The sequence below is a fragment of the Dreissena polymorpha genome, chromosome 13 (genome assembly GCF_020536995.1).
Source record: "Dreissena polymorpha isolate Duluth1 chromosome 13, UMN_Dpol_1.0, whole genome shotgun sequence".
Classification (NCBI taxonomy): domain Eukaryota; kingdom Metazoa; phylum Mollusca; class Bivalvia; order Myida; family Dreissenidae; genus Dreissena; species Dreissena polymorpha.
In genome coordinates this window covers 31,450,030-31,474,330 of record NC_068367.1, presented here as the reverse complement: position 1 = coordinate 31,474,330, position 24,301 = coordinate 31,450,030, and the positions used below count along the sequence as shown (strand labels likewise).

Here is a 24,301-nt window from a genome sequence, read left to right as displayed (position 1 = left end):
ACTCGAACACATGTCATGTCATCACCATGGGGGCAGCCATTTTTAAATTAATAAAATAGAAAGAAACATGCTAAAAACTCACTCATCGCTTAATTGACATTCCAAACGGTTGACGGTGACAAATGCATTGGATTGTAATCTTTCCGTTGATGTTTGCAAACTGCACGATCAGACTTCATAAACACTCAAAAGAATAATTATGTAAGAAGCATTTCACCAATGTTTACAATCGTTGTCGAATCAAATGTACTTTATTATTGCGCATAAAATAGTACGCTTACAGACTGACAGAAAGATCGATACGTTATTCCGTTCAATTCATCACGGTATACTATTCTATTGATAATATATAATAATACATCGCTTTAACAATCTAAACGTAGAAATAGTTCTTTTAAACGGAGTTTTTAATAACGAAAGTGAAAACAACGGAAGTTGGATGGATATTCTGTGAGATGCACTTCGGCTCCAGAAAAACAATACAAATTAACTAAAAAAGACGTGTGGGGGACAATTTTCAGCTGGAAAATATTTGAAATAGGGTAAGTGATGATATCACTACGTGGTCATTTCTGTTATTTAGTGCGATCTCTTGCTGATTAATGTTAATAGTTGTTTTACTAGTTGCCACCCAACTGTCAAAATAAGTATGTGTTATCTCAGGTATGTGTATACACATACCCGGTTTTCTCACCACTGCACGTGGTTTCGACCGATTTGTTTTGCACGTTTTTCTACGGATCACAACGATGGCCACGCTTTCAAATGGGTAGAAGGAATCGAAATATAAAATCAATCGTTTTGCCTATTTCTTTATATTCCTTTACAATTTTATATGTCGTCTGCAATCTATTTCAATTTGAGATGGTTTAAAATTTGCAATTTGGTTGAGAGGTAAATAACAAAATTGTTAAGCCTTTGAAATAGAATTGTGACTCTTATTATCCACCATACCCGGATTTTTAAAAAGTAGTAACGTTTTAGTTATTTTTAGAACTATGTTTAGGATATTTATCCAAAAAAGGCAGTTGAATAAAAACTCATTTGTTGTTTTATGACAATAATTTCCTGTGAAATGTTGCTAACTTGACCTTGTATATGTATACAGCTTTGTATTTATTCAACTTAAGGTAGTGCATATCCTTCCTAACTTTAGATTGAGATTTTGTAAATAAGTGTAAAAAAGTATTGGTTTTAAACCAAAATATGAATAAAGCACACAAATATTGACTGTCAAAAATGTGTTTATGTTATTCTATCCGTCTTTAGCTTTAAAATGATATATAGTTTGACCATATTGTACTACATTCAATGAAGAAAAAACCAAAGCGAAGTTTTAATGAATTTTATCCCCCCCCCCCCATGAACCTTAAAATGTCCGAACTTATGACCGTCCAGAGCAACATACTATTTCATATTGCCACTAATAACACAAAAAATCGTATCATATGTGCAGCTTTAAAGAAAATGATTGAGTAATAATTTTAGAAAAAATTATTATTGATTATTGACTATTTGGTTCTTTTTAGATAAATACTGTTTATTTTCATAATATATATTTCCGGAAAACACATTACCGTATTTCTAATTTATTTCAATACTTCTAATTGATTCGGATTACTTCCCATCGGTAATATTCATGCTTTTGATTTCGCTATTTATTGTCTGGAATTAAGAACAACGACTATTTATTCTATTAATATTAGAGAAACTAAATTCTGATTAAATAAGCATGTGTTAAATATACGGATAAAGCATTCAAAACAAACATGCCATACGTCCCGATCCCGGTGTTACAGTCCCGTTTTGGGGGTATTTGGCCCGTCTTCCTGATATGAGACCATTTCTCCCGACATTCGTTAAATACGACGTACGTTCAATAAATTAACAATTTATTTCGCTATTCAAGGTCTGTATTGCTTAAACGTACTATCACTTATCCCTTTATCGCCGGTTATTAATTATGGCGTACCATTTGAGTCGAAGGTCAAAAAGACCTACTAGGTAAAAAGAGAAATGCACTTCGACGTACAATATTACCCTTGAGATATTTGACATTGAACACTATTATTATTATTATTACTACTATTTATTATTACTATTATTATTATTTATACCAAATTATGCGACTGTCGACCGCTAACTTATAGATATTGTGCGTATTTATTGAACATTATTATTATTATTATTCATACCAACTTATGTGACTATCGACCGCTAATTCATAGATATTGTGCGTATTTATTGACCATGTGCGGTGGAATTAACCTCTGACTTATGCAAATAATGGTTATCAGAGTATGCGGCCAAACCAGGGAAGTTATTATTCATTTTAAATCCCGTAATCGTTTAGTAACTGTTTTGTTACCGTTGGGAATTTCCTACTTAGAAATGCGCTGGACCGTGATGCTCTGCCCCGTATGGTCAATAAGTACTCTTATTATGCTTGATAATTTTAATTTTAAAAAGGTAACCTTGAATCTTCTTCAAATTGGTCTATAATCAAAGCATTATATACTTGAAACTTCTTTGTTTTTTTGTTTTTTTTTCAATTTTGATATTTTTATTCATTTTGTCCTCAATTAAAAAGAGATTTTAAACATGTGTTATGAATAAATCTGAAGGAAAAGCGGCTCAAGAGACGAGTGTTTTGGCTGTTCAGAAAATGTGTACGTCGAAGTACAAACATGTACGTCGAAGTACAAATTGTACTTCTACGTACAAATATATACTTCGAAGTGTATTTCATATTTGTACGTCGAAGTACAATTTTTGTACTTCGACGTACATATTGTAGGTCGAAGTACATTTCTCTGTTTACCTCTTAGGTCTTGTTGACTTTCGGTGCGCCATAGTTATTACCATCTACTTCTACTACTCGAGTGCACCAGTGTAGTTTTTGATACCTTATCAGCGATTTATCGGCAAATTTTTTATTTTATCAAGCATGCACACCATGGTGTTTCATGATATGGGTCGCTAATTGCTATTGATAGATGTGTCGCACTGAAATAAAAGCCAACTGCCGCCCAATCATGTCCGAAGATACTGTGTAGTGTGTATTATACCACCTGAGCTAAAAAGACCTGTCAAAACACAGACTTTGTATGTCAAACAAATTTAATGCTTATGGATACACATTGATTGTTCACATAAATTAATTTTCATTTTCGACGGATTATCAGAAAATTGTTTGTACATATTGCATCAAAATAAATTTAAAGAAAATTGGCGATTGGTCCCTCTTATTATACCCTCCCGTTTGCCAATTATCATCTCGTTTATTGATGGCAGCTGTTATCAAAACAATAACTTATACAGGTAAGTCGTCTGCACTAAACCTTAACTGCGACTCTGTACATGAACTTATAACAACTTTTTTATAAGTATCTTTGCATTAAAATGTGAATTTTGGAATCGAATATTCGGCCGATTTTCGAATATTCGGTCCCATCCCTAATAACGAAGCACCCACTCACTTAGTATAAAACTTATTTATTTAACCTGCCTGTATATGCTTTAGGCACCTGCAGCCAATTGTATAAATATGAATAACTTTAGCAAATCCAAAAGATAACCTTTGGTTAACTTTATCCGTTTTTGGATATATTATCCAATGTGGTTATCCTATTGTATAAAAATGCAAGTCGCATTGGATATCTATATCCGATTTGGTTAAAGTTAGCCAAACATAAAAAAAACACAATGCATATTTAATCTGGTTCCGGTCAAGACGGTTTCGCGGAAAGTGTCATTTCAGACGACAACAAAATGGCTGAAACGCTTTCGCTTCGTAAAAAAAGTTCAGTTAACTTTTCCCATGAGGAAACTGCTATTATCCGTGAAGGTGTTTTGAAATTTGACAAAGTATTGACAAAGAAATTTTCAAGCGGCTCAACACCAGTCACCAAGAAAATTCAAGATGGGGCGTGGGCCGAAATAACAGAAAAAGTAAATTCCGTCGGTCGTGCGTGTCGCACGATTGACGACGTGAAAGGTATGCGAATGCCAACATTGATATTTTTCGGCCATTCGTTAATATGAGATATGTATATATATTTATTTATTAATACTTAACTGATGTATTTAAGTGTTAGTATTCCACAAGCCGAAGTCGAAGATCAACGTCCATGCGCATGTAATCATAGCGCCGTATGAAACGCAAAATGAATCCGTATACAATTTCTTGAGACTATTATATAGAGATTATGCATAATTACAAAAAATTATAGAGCTTATTGTCATTCCTTCAATTTCAGAAATGAACAATTCGCATTGTCCGTAAATATCTGACAAGTTTCAAATTGCGCGAGTGACTGATTGTAATATGTTGCCGAGATAGAATAAGAAAGAAAAGAAGTATGTAATCAGTAATTTTATTGTGTGTTATTTATTTAGAAAAATATCGGAAAATGGTCGCGAAGGCCAGAGAGTCGCTTACGGTGGAGCGAAAAAAAAACGCCCGGCAGACGGGTGGCGGACATCCGATGAAAGCCGCAGACACGGTAACGATGTCAATCATCGAAACAATGAAGGACACGCCGTCCTTCAGTGGGATTCATAGTGCTTCTCAATCCGAAACCACTATCGGTATGTGACCACCCGTGTACTTAATTATTAAAAAAATAACTATGTTGATTATGAAAGATCCACTGCAATTGTACCTAATTTATAAATACAACACAATTAGATTATACCTAAATCATAAACCACTGAAAAGACTTACACTGTCGAGTGCGTAATTTTTCTGTGCCAGCTACATACATGTATCTAACTATTCTTACCTTTCATTCAATATTCACATAATTCCAATTTAATCCATACCTATTTTTTTCACGTTAGGAGCAGTGCAGTGTAACAGGATTTGTTGAGCTGCTCCAACTGGATGGTAATTAAATCCAATTTATTTTAATTTCCTTTGCAAGAAACAAAACACCTTCCATGTGCCTCCATGTCGCTCAAAAATCACACTGTCACTGATAAAGCATTACACGCTTCTATGCATAGTATTTTCTAGATTGTGTAGTCTTTTGGAATAGTTAATTTTTTTCGTACCTATTATTTTAGCTCGATTGCATCGAAAGCTGTAGGCTTATATAAACGCTCTCGAGTCCGTTTCCTGGGACTATAACCAGTACTTGGTGTCTTTGGGGGAGATCAAAGGAACGTTCCCAGTGGGGTTCTAACCCATGACATCCAGTTCGCTAGGCGGACACCATATCCATTACGCCACGGCGAATAACCTTTTGTAAGTATACATTTATAAATGAGAAACAGGAACATGCACAACAATAAATGAAATCGCATTAAAAAAATCAATCCATTTTAGAATATGCGCTTACCATGATGATGAGCTTCCAAATAATCAGACAGTACTGAGGTTCTGAAAATATGAGCATCATGAGTACTTCCAGGCCATGTTAGTCCAGTCATCCTATGAAAAAAAAGCACCTAACCATCAACTAATTGCAACAGAAACGGTTTCACGTGTAAAATCATCTATGACGTATAACAGATGACAGAAAAAAAGTCTAGCGAAATATTTCCAGGGCAAACCTGTTAAAACTTCATTTTATTTATGCCCCTCGCGGACGTTTTTTTAAATAAAGTATATTTTCCATTTTCTATTCAAACAACACATTTCGAGCAAACCACCCGACAAAAACAGTATTCAGTAATACATCAGTTATGAAAACAGTATTATTTTTCTATTACCTAAGTGTATCATGAAGTTTCTTAACATATTTACTCATGTAAATAGTGCATTTATAGGGGTAAACTTACCCCACCCACCCATTAAATACATGTTACTATTAAATCATTGTTATTGCTTTAATATCCTTTATATCAGTTAGCAATAGTTGTGCTGCTGTTTTTATTATTTCAATTTTATAAGCATCAGAATCGCTACTAGACTTTTGGTAAAATGAATGAAGAATTGATGATGCAGTGTTTCTAAATGTGATTACATTCTGCTTTCCATTTAATTCTGTGATGACAATAGAGGACCCAAAATGCTCTAGTAATCTCTTCTTCATATGAGTTAATGTATAGGAGAGTTCTCCACATAGTTCTACCATTTTGTCAACAAGGTCTTTTAGTGTTATTTGTTCGTCATCATTTTCAATCAGGAACTTTGCTATTTCCTGGAAAGCAAATTCCTGTGCCATGTTCACTGGTCTTCCACACTTCTTTCCTTTTTCATTGCCTGACTGTGGTATATTTTTACCTGTCCTAAAATTTACGCTGCATGACTAATGGTATATAGCAACAGCAGCCGCTAAGTCATGTATTGTTTCCAATCTGCTCTTAATATCTGAACCCTGTTTGTCATCCCTATCGATACATATTTGTTCTATGTTCTTTTTAAATTCAACTGTTCTAACAGGGTATACATTATAGCCTCGTTTTCTTCCAACAAATTTGGCACGTTGAGCACAAAATAGACAATTTGTACTGAAGTTAAATCGTTCAGTGTTAGATCGTAATGGTGGAGATAATACAGTCTTTGTTGGCTTTTTATTTAAGGATAGCTTGATTCGAATTGGGTTACAATAATCTTTCCGACAATGTACGTATGAACGGTCTGTCCGGGTATGGAAGTAATCTTGTCCAAGCGAACTTCGCTGGCAGCATTTATGCTATCACTTCCTTCTGGCGTAACTTAACATGGTCTTGGTCATCTGCAAGTGATTGACATCATATCAGGAAGGTATTGCTGAAAGAATATATGAATACATGCTGTTTCAACCATTAGGCAGAACAATCTTTTGTGACATTTCCAATTGTGACAAAAGGAGCATTTGCTCATAACAAGCAATTTCTTCATTTGACACAATGGATTTTAAAGCCGTCTGCTGCAGATGCATTCAAAAGCGTTTAATAGAATGAAGGGTTTATGTTTTCATACATATTGTGTATTTCAGAATGCAAGTAAATGCATTGTTGAACTTTATGTTTATAAAAAAGCTATTTTTAAGAAACAACAATTATCGATATTCACGCAATATTGTGTTTATTTTTTTTTCAGAAATAACAATAGTGGATATTCACGCAATGTTATTTTTGTACTATGTACAAATGTTCACAGTTCCAGTATGAATCCTGTAGAAAATTTTGTTTTGCACTCATTAATAGTTTGACTGTACTGTGGGGTTAATTTATTAATATGTTTGTCATTGATGCTTTTGAAAAATGAATTATTATTTAATTTTGCCTTCAACTGCAAGCTGTAAATGTTGAGTATTTACTAGCATTGCGTGTAGAATAAATTGCTATTACTTTTCCGATGCAGCTGCAGCAGGTTTGGTGCTGATCAGATTGTTTGGCAGTTCCATATTAGCATCTGTAATAGATGAAACAAATTAAAGTCTCTATAACGCTCAAAATCAACCAAAATTACGTAAAGTCTTTCTTAAAATAAAATTAACACCTAAACAATCTGTGTTCCTTATAGCAATAGCCACGATTTCAACACTAGATGTGGTATGATAACATAGACTTTTGTAGATACAAGATGCTCGTTTTTATTTATTTGTGACACAATAAACTCCATTTTAATATATATTCATAATACACACGAACACCATGTTAGTGTTCATGTGTCGTATGAATAGATATCTTTGAATTTAAAATGGAAAAAACAACGAGCATTTTGTATCTACAAACATCTATTTTACGAATTATGGAGGTTTCGGCGAAACACCAGTTCGGCGAATTGATTATAGATAGTAGGTGTTAAACCGGTTCGGCGAAATGATTTATAGCTGATTACGCCTTTACATAACTACTGAATAGGTGTGAATAGATCGATGTACGGCATTGCAAATTGTATATTTTAATTAGCGATATTGTTTTCACACTCATTATAAAGAACGCTTTGCTCAAGTGAGGCTGTCAAATTTCATCACCCGAAAACAGCTCACAGTTTGGTATTTAGTGATGAATGTTATATTATGCTGAGTTCTATAAATGCTCGACATGGTCACTTATGTTTTATTCTAGCTATCATGGCAAATGAATAGCCTTGTATAAAATGCTTGAAAAATGTGACTCGGCGTATGCACGCCGTAAGTTGTGACGGTTGTGGTCGGTGGCAGCATCGTAAATGCGACACCGGTATTACATCTGAGCAGTCTGTGTTGTATCATTTGCAAATTGATTGCCTTAGTACATGGTGAATTGCATAAGTAAATAAGGTAATTATGACTATTTTTTATGTATAATCACTTGCAAGTAAATTTGTGAATATGAACATGTTGAACAATCGTTAAAAGGTATTTCAATAAAATATTACACTGCACACTGTTTTTCCTTTGTTTTATTCACACGATTAAATACTCACGCATACTGTTTAATTGCTCCTCGTGCGCTGATTTGAGCAATCAACTACAATAGTAATTGATCTGCTGATGGGCAACACAATAGTGTTTGCTAACACTTCGCCGACAATTTGAATGTTATAGCAATGCTGTACATCGATCTATTCACACCTATTAAGTAGTTATGTAAAGGCGTGATCAACCATAAATCATTTCGCCGAACCGGTTTAACACCTACTATTTATAATCAATTCGCCGAACCGGTGTTTCGCCGAAACCTCCAGTAACCTATTTTACCAGACCAAATCTGGCGTTGAAATATCGGCAATTGCCATAAGGAGCACTGACGTTTAATTGGTTAAGTTTATTTTACGAAATATTGTACGAAATTTTCGTTGATTTTAAGTTGTAATGTTACTTAACATATATTGAGAAAATAGAGAAAACAGAAATGGAAAAATTAAACTTAAGTTTGATCAAAGCTGTACTTATTTACCTTCACATGGTATGGCAGATTTTTTTTAACACACTATCTTTTGTTTATATAAATTTACATTATCCTGTAGCATTTTGTCATGGCATATGAATCATTAATAAAAACACTTTTAAATGAATATATATTTATACCTTTTTTTGAAATTCTAAACCCACACCTTTGACATCGTTGATTGTTGATCTAACATCTGTAATAAATCAAACACATGTATTCAAGAAAATAAGTGTTTGATATGTGTGTAAGAGAACAACTTATTTATTATAAACAGCTTTTGATTTTCTGTTGTAATAATACTAAATGAACGATTTACGGTATAGCTTAACTCAATATTTCGGATTATATTTGTTTATAGTTTAGAATTGTAAATTTAAGACCATAACTTATTATTTCTATTTTATATATGATAATTATTCATCATGAAATCATTAAAATGATTCAAATATGTGGAAAATTGAAAGCTTTTTTAACATTAGGTAAGAACATTCTCAACAGTTTCAATCAGTAGAATATCTTAAGAAGTCTACATCACGGTCAACAATCCCACTGAACAAAATACCCTGCAAGAAGATCTAGATCGGCTACAAAAATGGGAACACACTTGGGATATGGAATTTAATCCTTCCAAGTGTACGGTTATGAACATCCCCAGGTCAAAACGTCCCTACAAATCCACTTACACACTCCACGGTCATATTCTAGAAACAGTTAGTGATGCTAAATACTTGGGTGTTAGCATCACATCTGACCTCAGCTGGAATAAACACATAAACCAGGTTACTGCAACAGCCAGTCAAACACTAAACTTCATCAAACGAAACATTCCCATAAAACACCCACGCATTAGAGAATTTGCCTTCAAAACCCTGGTCCGCCCACAACTTGAGTATAGTAGCTCAGTGTGGAGCCCACACACACAACACAACATAAACAAGATCGAGATGGTCCAACGCAGGGCCGCTCGATGGGTTACAAATGATTACTCATATCACAACAGTGTCACACACATGCTAGACAAATTAGGGTGGCGTTCACTTGAGAACAGAAGGTACGACTCCCGGCTACTGATGTTCTATAAAATTGTCCACGGACTGGTTGCTGTACCAATGCCTCCCTATGTCACTCCTCCGACCCGGCTCACTAGACATTTGCACCCTCTTTCATTCAGACAAATCCCTACTCCAAGCAACTACTATAAATTCTCCTTCTACCAGCTACTATTGTCCTATGGAAATCTCTACCAGCCAATATTGTACAGGCACCTACCCTGGACCAGTTTAGGCTGGGGGTGACCAAACTAGACCACAGTTTCTAAGCAGGTTGGCTGTTTTTAACCTTTTATCTGTATATTCCTTCTTTTAACTAACACTATCACCTTTGTTTCTATGTCTCACAAATACATTATGTATTACTTTTATCTCCTATACACTTCTTCCTTAATTTCCTAGCACTGACACGCACCTGCTTGTAATGCTTATTGTTGGCGACTAGCAGTATATATAGATAGATAGAAGTTATAGGGAAAAAGAAGTAATACGAAAACGTTATGGTACAAATGGCCACAACAAAAACGTTATGGTACAAATGGCCTTCCGTAGTTTAAAAAAAATATTAAAATCTCGATCTTTTCTCTTTTATTTTTCATATTTGTTTGTGTGTTTAAAGCATTCCTTAGATGCCTACATATGTATATTTGTGTAAAATGTGTGTTTGCTGCTGACTTTATTGCATATTTGAAGAAAACTATAAGTTCCTGCATCATCCACGAAAACTAATTACAAAGTGGTACGTAGTCTATTACGTAGGCAACCTTCTATGACTGACGCATTTGTTAGGAGAAAAACATTAATTTCCAAGATGAAAAGAATATTATTCAACAAAGACATCTTAACTTACCTCCAAAAATGACTTAAATCTAGGATCTTTCATCAAAAGCAGACGATCACATCATATCGCGCGAACGCTTGTATACCGTGCATCTGATCATTTTATCTTCTACGGTGGTAATTTAGGGCCATGAAAATCTGTCATATTAAAAGTCATTTTTCGGTAGTTTGCCCTGGCTAGACTTTGCTAGACTTTTGATATGTTGAAGAGGTGATATTTATCTACAATATTATCGAAAAATTATTTCTGTTGCAATTAGTTGTGGGTACAATTACAGATTGACTGGACTATGTGGCATTTATGCTGGTGAATACACCTGAAATATGATTACATAGAATATAATGTATGCAATTTAATTATAGACGTTCCAGTGCAGTAAATCATTCAAATAGTATGATACATCTTATTATTAAAATGTAGCAAGAAAATAATTCTGTGTAGCCTCTTTTACCGTATATTCATCCACTTAAGAGTGAAATTGACGTTTTCTACTGAATGAAAAGAATTTCACCACAAGTGAGACATTTAATTAAACATTTTATATCTTTCCAACAAAAGTATGGCAAAATAATTTACAACGCACACCCTAGCAACCACTAATTTGTCTGTATCTTTCCTATCAATCTGCTCAGTGAACATTTTTATAGGAAAACATAAATCTTTTGGAGTAATTTTGATATACACTGTAATCATTAAACAATATATCTTATAGACGAATAAACACAAAAACACTGTTTAAAAATTAATATTTTCAAAATTATTGTTTTTTCTCTAACAAAATCTAAAATTCACATGTTTTTAACCAAAATACAACATCTATGTTGTAAGTTTTTTAAATAAGCATTACTAACTTAAGTTTTATCAGAAAAAATGTCATAATTACCAAAATAAGGGGGTGGATGAATTTATAGGGTTGGATGAATAGAGGAAAGAAGGCTATTCGAATTCCCTGTCTTGTGCCTCTATAATACAAAGGATCAGACTATATTTTAACCATGAAACATACTTTACCTATCTTTAATTAGAATCGTTACGTCATTTGAACTGAGTACATGTGAGTTTTTGCTCGCAAAATATGCATTACACTGTGGAAGTTTGGACTTAAAGGACGTGTGTTAGACGAAAATAAATCGTACCAGATCATAAGTAAGTGTTACGGAATCTTTGATCTGGTGTGTAAAACAGCAGGATGCATATAAATATAAATAAGTGGATTTATAAAACGAAGGGATACTCAAACTTGAAGGTAAGACCTAAAATAATGTTTTGAACTTTTGTGTACAAATCGATAAATACCTCGATGGTCGCACGTTGCCTGTACATTGAAACTGTGATAGTGCTTTCTGTTCACATATTGCTCCTCGTGTTCATGGGGAGCAATGATGCGAAAGTGTGTTCCGTCGATCGCCGCAATTACAGACGGAAATCCAGCGATTTTGAAAAAAATCTGTTTAGTAATTGATTTATGTCTGTCCGTCGTCGGGAATTTAATTGTTTGGTCTTTCAGGTCACACAGTTCGTCAGTTTCTCTGGTCACTACCCTTGAAACCGTGGCAATGTCCACCCCAAAAGTATCCCCTATTAATTGCAAAAAATTTCCGGAAGCAAAAAATCTCAGTGTTATCAATATTTGCTGCCTCGGTGTCAAGGGTTGATTCCGTCCAGTTGGTCTCTCAAGTCTATGTCCGAACAGTCGTTCTATGCGGGCGATGCTGTCAGGTGTAAATCTAAATCTTCGTCGTATTTCTTCAGGGTCGTCAGTTTCCGTAAATCTGTCAATTCGTCGAAATTGTCTTGGTCGTCTAGCGTTCGGTATGTCAATGTCAGCCATTTTGTCAGCGCGTTCTTCATTTGGATAAAGATAACCGACGTCAAATATCTTGGCTAAATCTTATCCAAAACTTAACCGGAACGTGAACCGTTTTGGATAACTATTTTTTTTATACAATCGCTAACCAAAAAAGATATCCTAAAATTGAAGATAACCAAAAGTTATCCGCTGGATGAGAGTTATCCATATTTATACAATTGGCTGCTGGTCGATTTTTGCAGCGAAACGCTGTAGCGTATTGAAACGTATACAATTTTTCTCTCTTTAGAATCGGGGCTTTTTTAAAGGTTACACCTACAACGTTGTTTTTTCACAATTTTCAATACTGTAACGGATTTTCGCGTTTTTTAAAATACATTTTACGGTTCACAACTAAAATCGGGCCTAAAATACGTTTTTATCCGTCACAGTTGTTTATCGTCAAACAATTATCTGGTTAAATACGTTATAAATTTTTTCAGAAAGGGATGCCCCATAGTGGTTTCTACCGTATTTTTACGCTTTTATACAACTGAAAAATGAAGTGCATGAGAATACTAAGAAGAAATGTAACGTATTTTTTACGAACTTTGTCAATAGCAAATAAACCTCTGTAACGGATAAAAACTTATTTTTGAAAAAATCAATACAGATCAATAAACAATATTACACAGGATCCGTTGTATGATTTGATCTTTTTTGCCAAAACGTTGTCATATAAACATTCGAAATGCAGAACTTTCTTAAGTTTATACCACAAACATGACAGAAAATCATTGTTTTCGAAATACCACTCATTTGCTTTTTTAAGATGAAATTTGAGCATTTAAATATTTATTGATTTTAACTAGTAATTATTAACGATAAATGGTCGAAACTTTATTTGACAAGTTTGTAGTCAACAGACTGTATAATGAACGTTCGAACGTCGCAGTCTTATTTCATAAAGTTTCAGTTCATTTACAAACATTGATAATTGTAATTTTTAAGAAAAAGTTTCAGGGTTTCTAGGCTTAATAGGGGTCAGGTTTTGAAACAACGAAATGTGTATGCGTTCTATAACGTTGTGGTCGTTCACTGTAAAAATCGCCCCGGTTTTGAGGAGAGAAAAAACGAGTACGTTCTAATACGTTTCAGGTGTGCAAAGGATATAGAAAACATTTTATGTAATAGTTTTTTCTCCCGGCCACTATATGCGAACAGCATGACTTTAAATAAGTTCAAGATCTATTAAATGTATGTATGTTTACCGTATGTTATTGTACCGAAAATGTGTCTGTTCGAAGCACATTAAGAGCGTTAACTAAATTTGCTTATTGTCAATGAACTAATTTTTGCGAACAATCGTCACCTAGACTTATAAATGAAACATACAATACACGACTTTTGTGGGGCTAAATTCGCTGGAACAATATTGGATGTACATGTATGCAAGTAGCTGCTAGTACTGTAAATGTTCCCCTATCTCTTATTGAAGTAGGATCATCACAAGCTACTTGCAAAAGTATGTGAATATCAATTAGTACTGCTTAACGGCTTATATACCGGTAAGCCTGTAGCATACCGCTGTACACATATTGATATCTGCCTGATATAAAACTGCCTGATATATATCTTTATATCAGTTCAACAGGAAGTTCTTATATCAGTCGATGATATGAACTATAAATGAATCAACTATAAAGCCATCATTTTTAGTAAAATAGAATCAGATTCAACAAAACAAACAATATGATACCAAGATGTAATATATTTTAGACACAAAAAGCAACACAAACATAAAAAAAAACATGTTTTACAAATGGTAAGCGCAAGTGCTCATTACGTCAGTATAAACACGTCAAACAATACAGCAAGTTAAATGTCAGATTATATTGTCACTTATGTGATCACTTAAACTTCCAACATCACTTAATGTGAAGGATAACGGCATTAATAGGAATCATACTAGATATGTCACTATATTTATACTCACTGGTTTGATTGGCCTGCTTTGATTGGACTGGATTCTCTTAGGTTTTCTAAATCTGCATGGAGTTGACATCAGAAATGTCAGCCCCTTAATCAAACCCCTATTTGAGCACTTAAACTTAAGGACTTCTTAAGAAATACAGACTTTATTTGGACTACTTAATTCCTGATGCTTGATTTTCCTCAAATTTGATTTAGCCTATAAACCAGGACCCAACACTCTGTCTATCGATGTCCACCAACACCACCGTAACTGCCGCCGCAATATCCACCGCCGCCACCACAACCATAACCGCCGCCGCCATATCCAACACCACCGCCTCCACTGTAGCTGTCGTAGCTGCCGCCGCCACCACCACCGTTTCCGTAGCTTCCACCACCGCTGTATGTCTGGTTACCATAGCCACCATATCCACCCCCGTATCCACCATCGCCATAGCCGCCGTATCCACCACCTCCATAACCACCCTGGGGGCTCATGTCTTTCTTGACTTGCTTGTGCTTTTTTCCAAGTCTTTGTGAAGCGACCGTTTGCCTTCCGGTTTGCAATGTTTTTTGTAGTTGCAGTGTTCTTGCATTTTGTACTGGAAGAAAGCAGCGTGCATCATACGGTGCTGGTTTTCCGTGGCGTATCATGCAATCAAACGATTCCTGGATAGCCTTTACTGTGTTCATATTTATGTCAACGAAATGAATTTCTTGCAGTGATGTATTGTTAGACAAGGTGCAAAAGTCCAATACCGCCTTTGCATACTGGACTGTGCAATAGTTCATCGGGACACCAAATATTGCTGAAAGATACCTATTATGGTTATATAAAATACATTTTGCTTTATATCGTTACAAATACAAAAGCGATAAAAATATGTAACATAAAGATACGTATCACGTCGGTAAAATGTGTTGCATTTATTTTACATATACGTGGCAACTTAAACCAATGCATGGTTAAATCGATGCAAAATGTTGATATTGGATTGCGCTTAAAATTGCAAAGAACTCAAATATGTAAATTTCGCATACACATGTCTTACCAGAACTGATCGCAGGTAATGCCACTGATCTCATGCTCAATTTGTTGGCCTCAATGAAACTGTTCAAGACAGCGTTGTACAGATGCCCACCACATGATTCGATACCCTCTAAGCTGCTCGTATCATAATCACCCCATCTAGGTCCAATAGCATGGATAACGTACTTATAACTTAGACACCCAGCTGTTGATACGACAACCATTCCGGTAGGAATAAGCCCGTGTGTCCTGATATACTTGTCGCATTCTTTCGTAAGTTCGTCTCCAGCTCCTCTTGCAATGGCGTTCGATACTCCTCCACCGTGAATCAGCCTTTCATTAGAGCCACTAACTATGCAATCAACATTCAGATGACATATGCTGGCTTTATAAACAAACACTTTAACTGTGGACTTTGTATGGTATTCACAAAGCTCGCTGTATTGGCTTTTCCAATTGCCACCCGTCTGTAATGTAGTTTAAGGCATACATAAACAAGACACAAATCATGTGGGTAAAAATTCATTGGATTAATTAAAAAAATTCTATCACGAAAACTCAAACAATTAACAAAGTAAGACATTTACATGTTCTTTAGTCAATGGTATTCCATTTGTTTTTTTTTCCACTGTATTAAAACATATTAAAGAAATATACATTTCTCTCTTTCCGACGAAAAAGAAATTTTAATTCAAATTTGAAAGGACAAATTGTGTAATGAGTTAGAAAGAAGGAATATCGAAAAAATTTTGAAAAAAAGGCATTGTGTCCAGAGTTGGAACAAATATTAATTCGACCATTTCAGTATTTGAATGTCGATGGGAGTTAAATAAACATAACAATTTGGACATTGGTTTATCACGTTGAAAAAAATGTTAGTAGTAACAAGCAATATTTAAATGTGTTACTATGCATTTTGTGGTTTTAACCAAAGCCTCTTTACCTGTACTTGCAACCCCTGTAATTTATCACTACCAATAGCCTCCTCGTGCAAAGAACCTTTAACGGAATTAGAGCTGAACAACAAATGTTCCAATTCATCGTTTGGCTTCTTTTTGAACTCATGAATATTACTCTTTACCTGCACTTCCAACTCCTGAAATTCATCACTACCAGTAGCCGCCTCTTGCAAAATACCTATAACGGAATTATAGCTGAAAAATACATGTTGCAATGCGTCGTTTGGCCTAAAACTGAACTTTTGAATATGATTTTTCTGGCAGACATTTCTTAATTTTGTTTTTATGTCTCGTGTTTCCTTAAGAAAACTCCTCATTGCTACATAAAGACGCCCTGGTTGTTTTTTCTTAACTAAATCCACTAATAACCTCTTTTTGTCACTAACAATCTTCTTTACATCTTCACATTCAACAGTAAGTTTAATTAGTGCATTGCCATTAAGATTATGTTTAACCCAGCCTGCTTCTTCTGCTTGATTTTTCATCAAACTGAGCTGTTCCGTAAGTTTTAAGAAAAACGTTTCAATTTCTCTCTTAAATGTTGAGTTACAATCATCGTTCACTTGACCATTATCAGCTATGCCATCTTCAGTTTTGGTTATTTCGTCTTCCAACTCTTCTATAATTGACAAGCTCTCTCTCACATTTAGCTCTTCCAGTTTAATGTCCAGAAGGTCTATAGTTTTATCTATGCAATCTTTATGATTAATTCGTAAACAACGCACACATATTGCAACATTGTGATTTTCACAATACATTCTCGTTTTTTCTGTTTCATGAATCTCACAATTTTCATTATGCAAATCGGGTTCTAACTTTAACTCATTTGTAAGTTTGATAAACCCACTTTCTGCGTTGGTACATGGGTACAAATCTTCAAAAGTAAAAGTAACGTGATCTGCAAATACTGGAAGTTTCTTATGATTTTGAAGGCAGTTTGAGCCGAGCTTGCAATTACAGTTTTCACAAAACCCCATCACTGATTCGGCAGAACAAAACGCACACATTTCCATTTTGGATTCCATACTCGTGTTTACTAAAATAAAATATATAATATTATAACATAAGTATTACCATAAAAGTTATAACAAAATCAAGAAACATGATTTTTAAAATCAACAATAATAATGCTATGCGAACGAAGCAAACACTCATTTTTCATAATACTCGTATTATTCTTCCCGCCTGTGAATTGAAAACATTTTATTAAACTATATTTTTTACGCGACATAACAGCAATACTTTGCAAAAGTTTTAATAAGGGGTGTTGCAGCAGTTTATTAAACCGGGGATATATTTAAAGAAACACCGATTATGCCTATTATTACAACCCAATAAAAAATGTCTTTGATACAACGTTAGTTTTTCATGATGCCACGCAAAAAGATAAATTTGGATAAGAAAAAGTTAACAACGAGCATTTTTGTCATACACTGGCCTAGTTGCAATAATGCAACTCTATGCTTCATAACTTAAAGGGTTGCTGAGAATTGCAAAGCGTCGTCTTTGTTCCAAAGGTGCAAAATTTGACCACTAATGCAAGGGCTAAGGCTATCTTTTTCTTTCGTACTCTCTTTCGGTCACCACGGTTACCATGAAAAACGTTATCAGTTAGGCTGCAGAACACCAATATTTTGCGCCTTGTTATCTGCGATGTAGCATAAGTCGATAACGATTTTTTAATTTTGACACTGTCCCAAAATGTCAACATAAAAATGTCAACAAGGAGAGTGTGTTGACACGTTGTCGTGTTTTAAAAGGATTGATGCAAAGGATAACTTCTGTAGATTGCCATTCTGGTAAATTTATGTGTTTTGAAGTGTATGCATCGCTTTCATAAATAGGTTCTAGAACGACGTCTGTTAAGTGATGCGCACTGATCAGTTGTGGAGAAGTGCAGTTGTGTTTACGAATGAGTTTATATGGACTCCCGCAGCAACTATTTTCAAAGGCTCTGGGAGTCCGTGTATATGATCTAACACAGAACTGAAGGCCTGGTTGAAAGAAGGTAGACAAACAACTGACGATGTTCAACATAGGGCAATAGCGGTAGTTTCGGATACGATTGTTGAGGACACAACTAAAACGATATTCTGCCAAAAAGTGCGTCCCTCACAGAATATGAGATTCCGAAAGAAGGCGATGTTACTTCTTATACCCCTTCAAGGAATAAAGCTGAATGTGACACAGGTAAATCTGTCATAACTATACATTTTATTTATTTAACAGCAAACCATAAAACATTGTGTTGTAATATTTCTATATTCAAACAGTATTTATGACAAAGCCCCATTGTTTATACACATGATGAGCTGCAAAGTCTTGTCGCAAGAGTAAATGTTAAGTTTTTTTCACATGTGTTCAATTAGACAGAAGCGTTAGACAAAAATATCTATGAGCAAAACTTTGAAAATCCCAAATTTAAAGAGAAACGGTGTATACCAATTGTTGTTTCAAACATAATTGTTTTTATACGTCATTGTTATGTTTTTCTGATCAGTTACATAAAAAACAAAAGTTTAGTTTATACACTAGAATAGACTATATAGTTAATTATAATATTCATGTTCATTACAGTTGCTGTTGGTGCATAAACCTAATTACGATCAGACTATACATATTCAGGGTTATAGGCTGCCTTGAAGGGCAATTCAAATATGACACGGGAGTCATGAAGATGCTATTACAGCAGATCACTCGAAGGAACTATGATCAGAAACTTGAAAGGCAAAATCAGTGCATACGGTTTTGGCTCCAAAAGTGAAACAAATGTGACAACCATATGGCTAAGGGCAGCATGGTTCCTGATCATAAATGCAAAAGAAAGAGAAGAAGGAGTTAGCTCTAAAGTAATGGAGCCTGATGTTGTAGGAGAGCAGGTTAAAGATATTGAATAAAAAATGTATATGTTAGTGTCCTTATAAGTAATGAAGACGTTACTATGTTAGCCAGGGTACATACAGATCTGACACAATGTAGAAAAATGAAGTGACCAAAACCACGCGTTGAAGCATATTGACAACTGTTTGGTATGTCTTTCAGAAGAAACATTAAGTTCTTTAAGTAATGATAATTTAACATAAACAAAAGTGTTTCAACTGTGGTCACTAGGTCAAATCATAGAAAAACCTTGTGTAGACAATAGAGGTCACAGTTTCCATCAGATCTTTATGAAATTAAGTCAGAATGTTTATCTTGATGAAATCTGGATTGGGATTGTATTTGGGTCATCTGGGGTCAGAAACTAGGTCACTAGGTCAAATCATAGAAAAACCTTGTGAAGACAATAGAAGTCATAGTTTTTATATGATGTTAATGAAATATGATCAGAATATTTATCTTGATAATATCTGACTTTGGATCGTATATGGGTCATCTGGGGTCAAAAATTAGGTCATTTGGCCAAATCAAAGTAAAATTTCCTGTAGACGATAGAAGTCACAGTTTATCAGATCTTTATGAAATATAGTCAGAATGTTTATTTTGATTGAATCTGGGCTGGGATTATATATAATTCAACTCAATTCCTAAAAATGAACTTATTCACAATGATGATGACCTTTAATTTTTGACCACTTGTGCAACTTAATTTATTGATATGAACTGTATGAGTTATCAAGTTGATAAAGGAATTATTTATACTATATGTTATGTGAATAAGAGATTTCATTACTTAACGTACTAATATCTTTAGTTTATTTATATTTTAGTGAACTATGCGAAGAAGGTCAGCCGTAAACGTTTTGGAATTCTTTCGAGTTGATGTGTTACATCTCATTTTATTCTGCATTATGTTTGATTTTTTTATTCTGCATTATGTTTGATTTAAAATGACCTAATTGAGATGTTATATTCAACAAACATTATGTATGTAACTCACAGTCATGCAAAGTTACCAAAAATAATTCTGACCATTAACTTCGATTGAATCATTTTTGTGATACTTTAGCTATGGTCCTGAAATTTGGCCCATCTGTACGTCATGATATAGCTAGCCATAGTCTGAAAGAATTTAAGTTGATGTAGCAAGGTTAGTCAGGTGAGCGATTAAGGGTTATCATGACCCTCTTGTTTGTTTGTTTGGTAAGATGTTATGATACCAGATAAGATTGCAAATAATGTCATATGTGAGTGAGTATTTCAAGCAATCTATATACCTGTACTTGGGACTGATAAATTTCTGAAGTTTGTTGAATTTGACTTGGACCCTTGTGATTGTTGAAAAATTAGTATCTGTTAAAAGTGCGGTGACTTTTTTGTTTTATGATGACACCACGTAGATGAAGACATTTGAGCAATTTCGCAGAATTCTATTAGTCAAAACTTTTTATAATGCCAAGTATGTGGTTAAAATAGTGATCAAAATCTGTTTTTTAGGTGAAGTTAAAATGATTAATTATTATTTAAAAAAAATCTATTTCTTAATATTTAACTTGTGTCCTCCATTTTATTAGTAATGTTAAAATTCATTAAATAGTATGAGACTGATGAATCTTTGATCGAATAATATCTTAATGTTGCAAATTTAATAAGTTATTTGTTATTATGACGCAATGAGTGATTTTTCGGTTTAAACGAAAAGTACATTTTATATAATGGTAAACACAATCAAAACAAATCCAGATATCCCAAGGATTTTATTTAATTTGTTTAGTATTAGTATGTAATACTTGAATATAAACTGTGAACAAAATCCATGAGATGAAAAACACTGCAGCAACACCCCTTAAATATATGACAGTGTGTACGTTCATACTTTCTTTTTCATCGACAACATGTCTATTGGAAGCGAAATGCGAGGGCTAAAATAAATTTGCTTATTGTTCATGAACTGATTCTGCGAACAATCGTCCCCTCGTCCAGTAAATGAGACAACAAATAAAGAAATTTTGCAAAACTTAATTCGCTGAAGCAATAAGTATTGGAGTACCGATAGCTAATAGTAGTGATATAAAGCTAACTTCAAAATGATGTGACAATAAATTAGTGCTTCTTAACCGCTTGCATTAGCCTGGCTCTTAATATGAGCAAGGCAACTGATCCCCGTCATACGTTACTGAACGATTCTTTAACCGCAAAAAATCATTTTTATATTTTTCATTGACATAGGCCTTTATTTTGACAGTGTTTACTTTTTAATAATAATGCACTGCAGATCACAGAAATATAATAGTAGATCTAATACTACTTTTATTTTATAAGTGACCTCAACACAAAAATACTTATTTGCAAAGACCTATCATAAATTATACAAATGTGTACTTTCGATTTTAAAACGTAGTAAAATAAATACAATAAATACATGTTATTTAAAACGTTTCCGACACTGTTGTTTGTGGTAGAAGATCTCATTTATACCTGCTTCCAATTGAAATTATGTATTTAATTGTAAGTTATAGAAAATGGAGCTTACCTGTTTAACAAAAGAGAATAAGCGTCCTTATCAACTACTGCTGTGTTGAAGCGGTCTACACGTATACACCCACCGACGTACACAGATTGCGCAGTTCCGTTTACACTGGCGGGAAGTTTAAAATAAATCAAAAAGTGATCACAAGGTGATCACAAGGCATGTGGACGGTTGTTCACCTAAATAAAGACATGTATAAAACCGTTCCATATTAAATAATTTCAAGCAGATATTTATCTTTCAATGTTATATAGATGAATTAGTTAAGACAATAATTATTTCATAAAATGCCAATTTATTCTATACACGCTTTCGGAAAGACTCAAACTCATGCCAGCAAAATAGCAAACTTCAAGTGATTCATTGCGTCCGTGTGTTCTTTTAAACAATGAAAAGAACGATGTGCGTAATTATCGGGGGATTACTCTGGTAAGCTGCATGACCTTTTACGAGCGTTTTAAATAGTCGATAGATTTATTTTCTGTTGAACTGTTGTTTTGTCGATATGGAACGTGCATTTCATTCCGTATATTTAAATTAGCTATGGTATAAGATTTTTTATCTTACAGCTAAATGATTTTATAGAAGGAAACCATGGGTGTCGGATAAACTTGAGATTTTCATGTCTGATGGTATTTATCCCGCTTCTCAATGTACACAGCGGACCACTTGTTTGGCCTTTCACATACGGTTAATGGTCAAATGGAGTGAAGACCTGTATGTATCTAAATTTAAGAACAAATGAATGAGGATGTTTATACATTTTAAAGACTTAAATCGTCTACAATTGTTCTTAAATTTTAAAATAATCATAGTAATTGAATGAAAATACAACATGTAGTCAAATTAGTGCATCAGATAATAATTAATACAATACTGCATTTTCATAGATTTTGTTTTAACTGAATACAAAACAAATCGCCAAACTGCATGAGCGTGGCTTCTAATATTAAGTCCCTTTATTGCATCAAAATTGCAACTACTGACATATAATTCACTGGCCGTGAAGACATTCAATGTGTATTAAAGTACATCATTCATTCATGGTTGCAAATGGCGACCTTCAACTTTTTTTGAAAGAAAATAATTTTTATATTATCATTGGATACTTGATAGTTTTCACCCAAAGCGATCGATATTTAGCGCTTTTCGCTCCGAAATATGCATATATTAAAAACCTAAACGGCGTGCGGCGTTTTTCGAACAGAAACAAGCAAACGACAAGACTGCTGCTGCTTATGAAGATGATGATAACATGTTTACTGATGTTCATTCATCTGTCATAAATACCAATGCTGATACTGATGATGTTGTTGTTGATGATGATGATAACTATGACGACGACGACGATGCTGACGATATTGATGATTTGGGATCTTCATTTTGGAACGTCAAGCAATTGATATGTTGTTAGTCAATTTAGCAATTGCCGCTGTTTACAGGTCAAATGTTTATACACTAGTGACTGCGAAACAAACTGTCAGTTATTTTTTACCACCTGAAATGGAAATAAGGCCACGACCCTAAGAATCTGAAAATGGAAAGTGACGACGAAAAAGCTTAGTCGAAGTCATTAAAAACACGTCCACATAACAGAGGGGAAACCACTGCTCCACATGAGATTTGGTTGCGATTAAAAAAGCACATCTGATTAGTTCAATGCTTCGAATAAAAAATACCATGACTTTTAATGAAATGTTAACAAATTTCTGCAATGTTTAACGTACCACAGAACAAGACTAAAATCTCATCTGCAAGACAGGGTAAACGAGCCCGCAAGGAAAGGCTATGTCAACTATGACCAAATAGTAATTATGAACCAATCAATAATGCCCTTAAACAAATGGTCCATTGCAGAACACAAAACTTTACAACGTTTGCCAAGTTGCTGAATACTTAGATTCAGGGCTAATTTAAGGAAATTCGAAGTGCTCAGCTGTTAGCGAAACACTGTTACTAGCTGGTTAGTGCAAACACCAAAACGCTCCGGATTAGAATGTCAATCCAGGAACAAACGTGTAATTCAAGAAATTGAGCTAATGCAAAATTTCAGCAACTAAGCTAGTTACGTCCTCTAATGATCAAGCTTGAACTGCTGCCCCAACGACTAACGGCAAAAAATCCGGTTACTTTAGGTAATATAAATGTCCGAACTACAACACTGAATCGCCCAAAAATTCGCAAAAAGGTTTAGTAAACAAGTAAAAGAAGATAACAGTGAGATATTGTAAAGAAATATGGATTTGTTAAGTGGAAAGCGCAAGTAACCGCGCATTTGCCACTTGACCGCCAGAACATAAACATCACATATATCTTTGATATATTGTTCTGCGTTATTATTACAGGTTAGTGATAAATCAATTTATAAACTTTAAACTTTGTATTGTTATAATCTCTGTTCTAATTAAATGCAACGTAAGGTATTGATTGTATTTATT

General features: G+C 34.2%; 1 protein-coding gene and 1 long non-coding RNA gene across 5 annotated transcripts; both read right to left on the bottom strand.

The window, feature by feature from the left end:
- Positions 1-5,423: 5,423 nt before the first annotated feature.
- Positions 5,424-10,998, bottom strand: LOC127856388 (uncharacterized). 3 transcript variants are annotated; one of them, XR_008037997.1, is made up of 5 exons: positions 10,711-10,998; positions 9,495-9,568; positions 8,949-9,004; positions 7,282-7,345; positions 5,424-6,718 (listed from the first exon to the last, which is right to left on the bottom strand). It is a non-coding gene; the product is annotated as an uncharacterized LOC127856388 (long non-coding RNA). The 3 variants fall into 3 exon arrangements; XR_008037995.1 differs by lacking the exon at positions 9,495-9,568; XR_008037996.1 differs by lacking the exon at positions 10,711-10,998 and having other exon boundaries at positions 9,495-10,046.
- A 3,708-nt stretch (positions 10,999-14,706) lies between these two features.
- LOC127855750 (uncharacterized) lies at positions 14,707-21,950 on the bottom strand. Of its 2 annotated transcripts, none has more exons than XM_052391551.1 (4): positions 21,867-21,950; positions 16,438-17,489; positions 15,517-15,961; positions 14,707-15,273 (listed from the first exon to the last, which is right to left on the bottom strand). In XM_052391551.1, exons 2-4 carry the CDS (start codon positions 17,476-17,478, stop codon positions 14,708-14,710), a joined length of 2,052 nt encoding a protein of 683 aa, XP_052247511.1. In that variant the 5' UTR covers positions 17,479-17,489; positions 21,867-21,950; the 3' UTR covers position 14,707. The 2 variants fall into 2 exon arrangements, with proteins under 2 accessions (XP_052247511.1, XP_052247513.1); XM_052391553.1 differs by having other exon boundaries at positions 16,576-17,489.
- Positions 21,951-24,301: the final 2,351 nt, after the last annotated feature.

Coding starts and splice junctions, on each gene's coding strand:
- LOC127855750 (XM_052391551.1), bottom strand. CDS start 17,478: ATGGAATCCAAAATGGAAATGTGTGCGTTTTGTTCTGCCGAATCAGTG. Junction 15,962..16,437: donor TACAGGGGTTGCAAGTACAG/GTAAAGAGGCTT, acceptor ACTACATTACAG/ACGGGTGGCAATTGGAAAAG. Junction 15,274..15,516: donor ATTACCTGCGATCAGTTCTG/GTAAGACATGTG, acceptor GGTATCTTTCAG/CAATATTTGGTGTCCCGATG.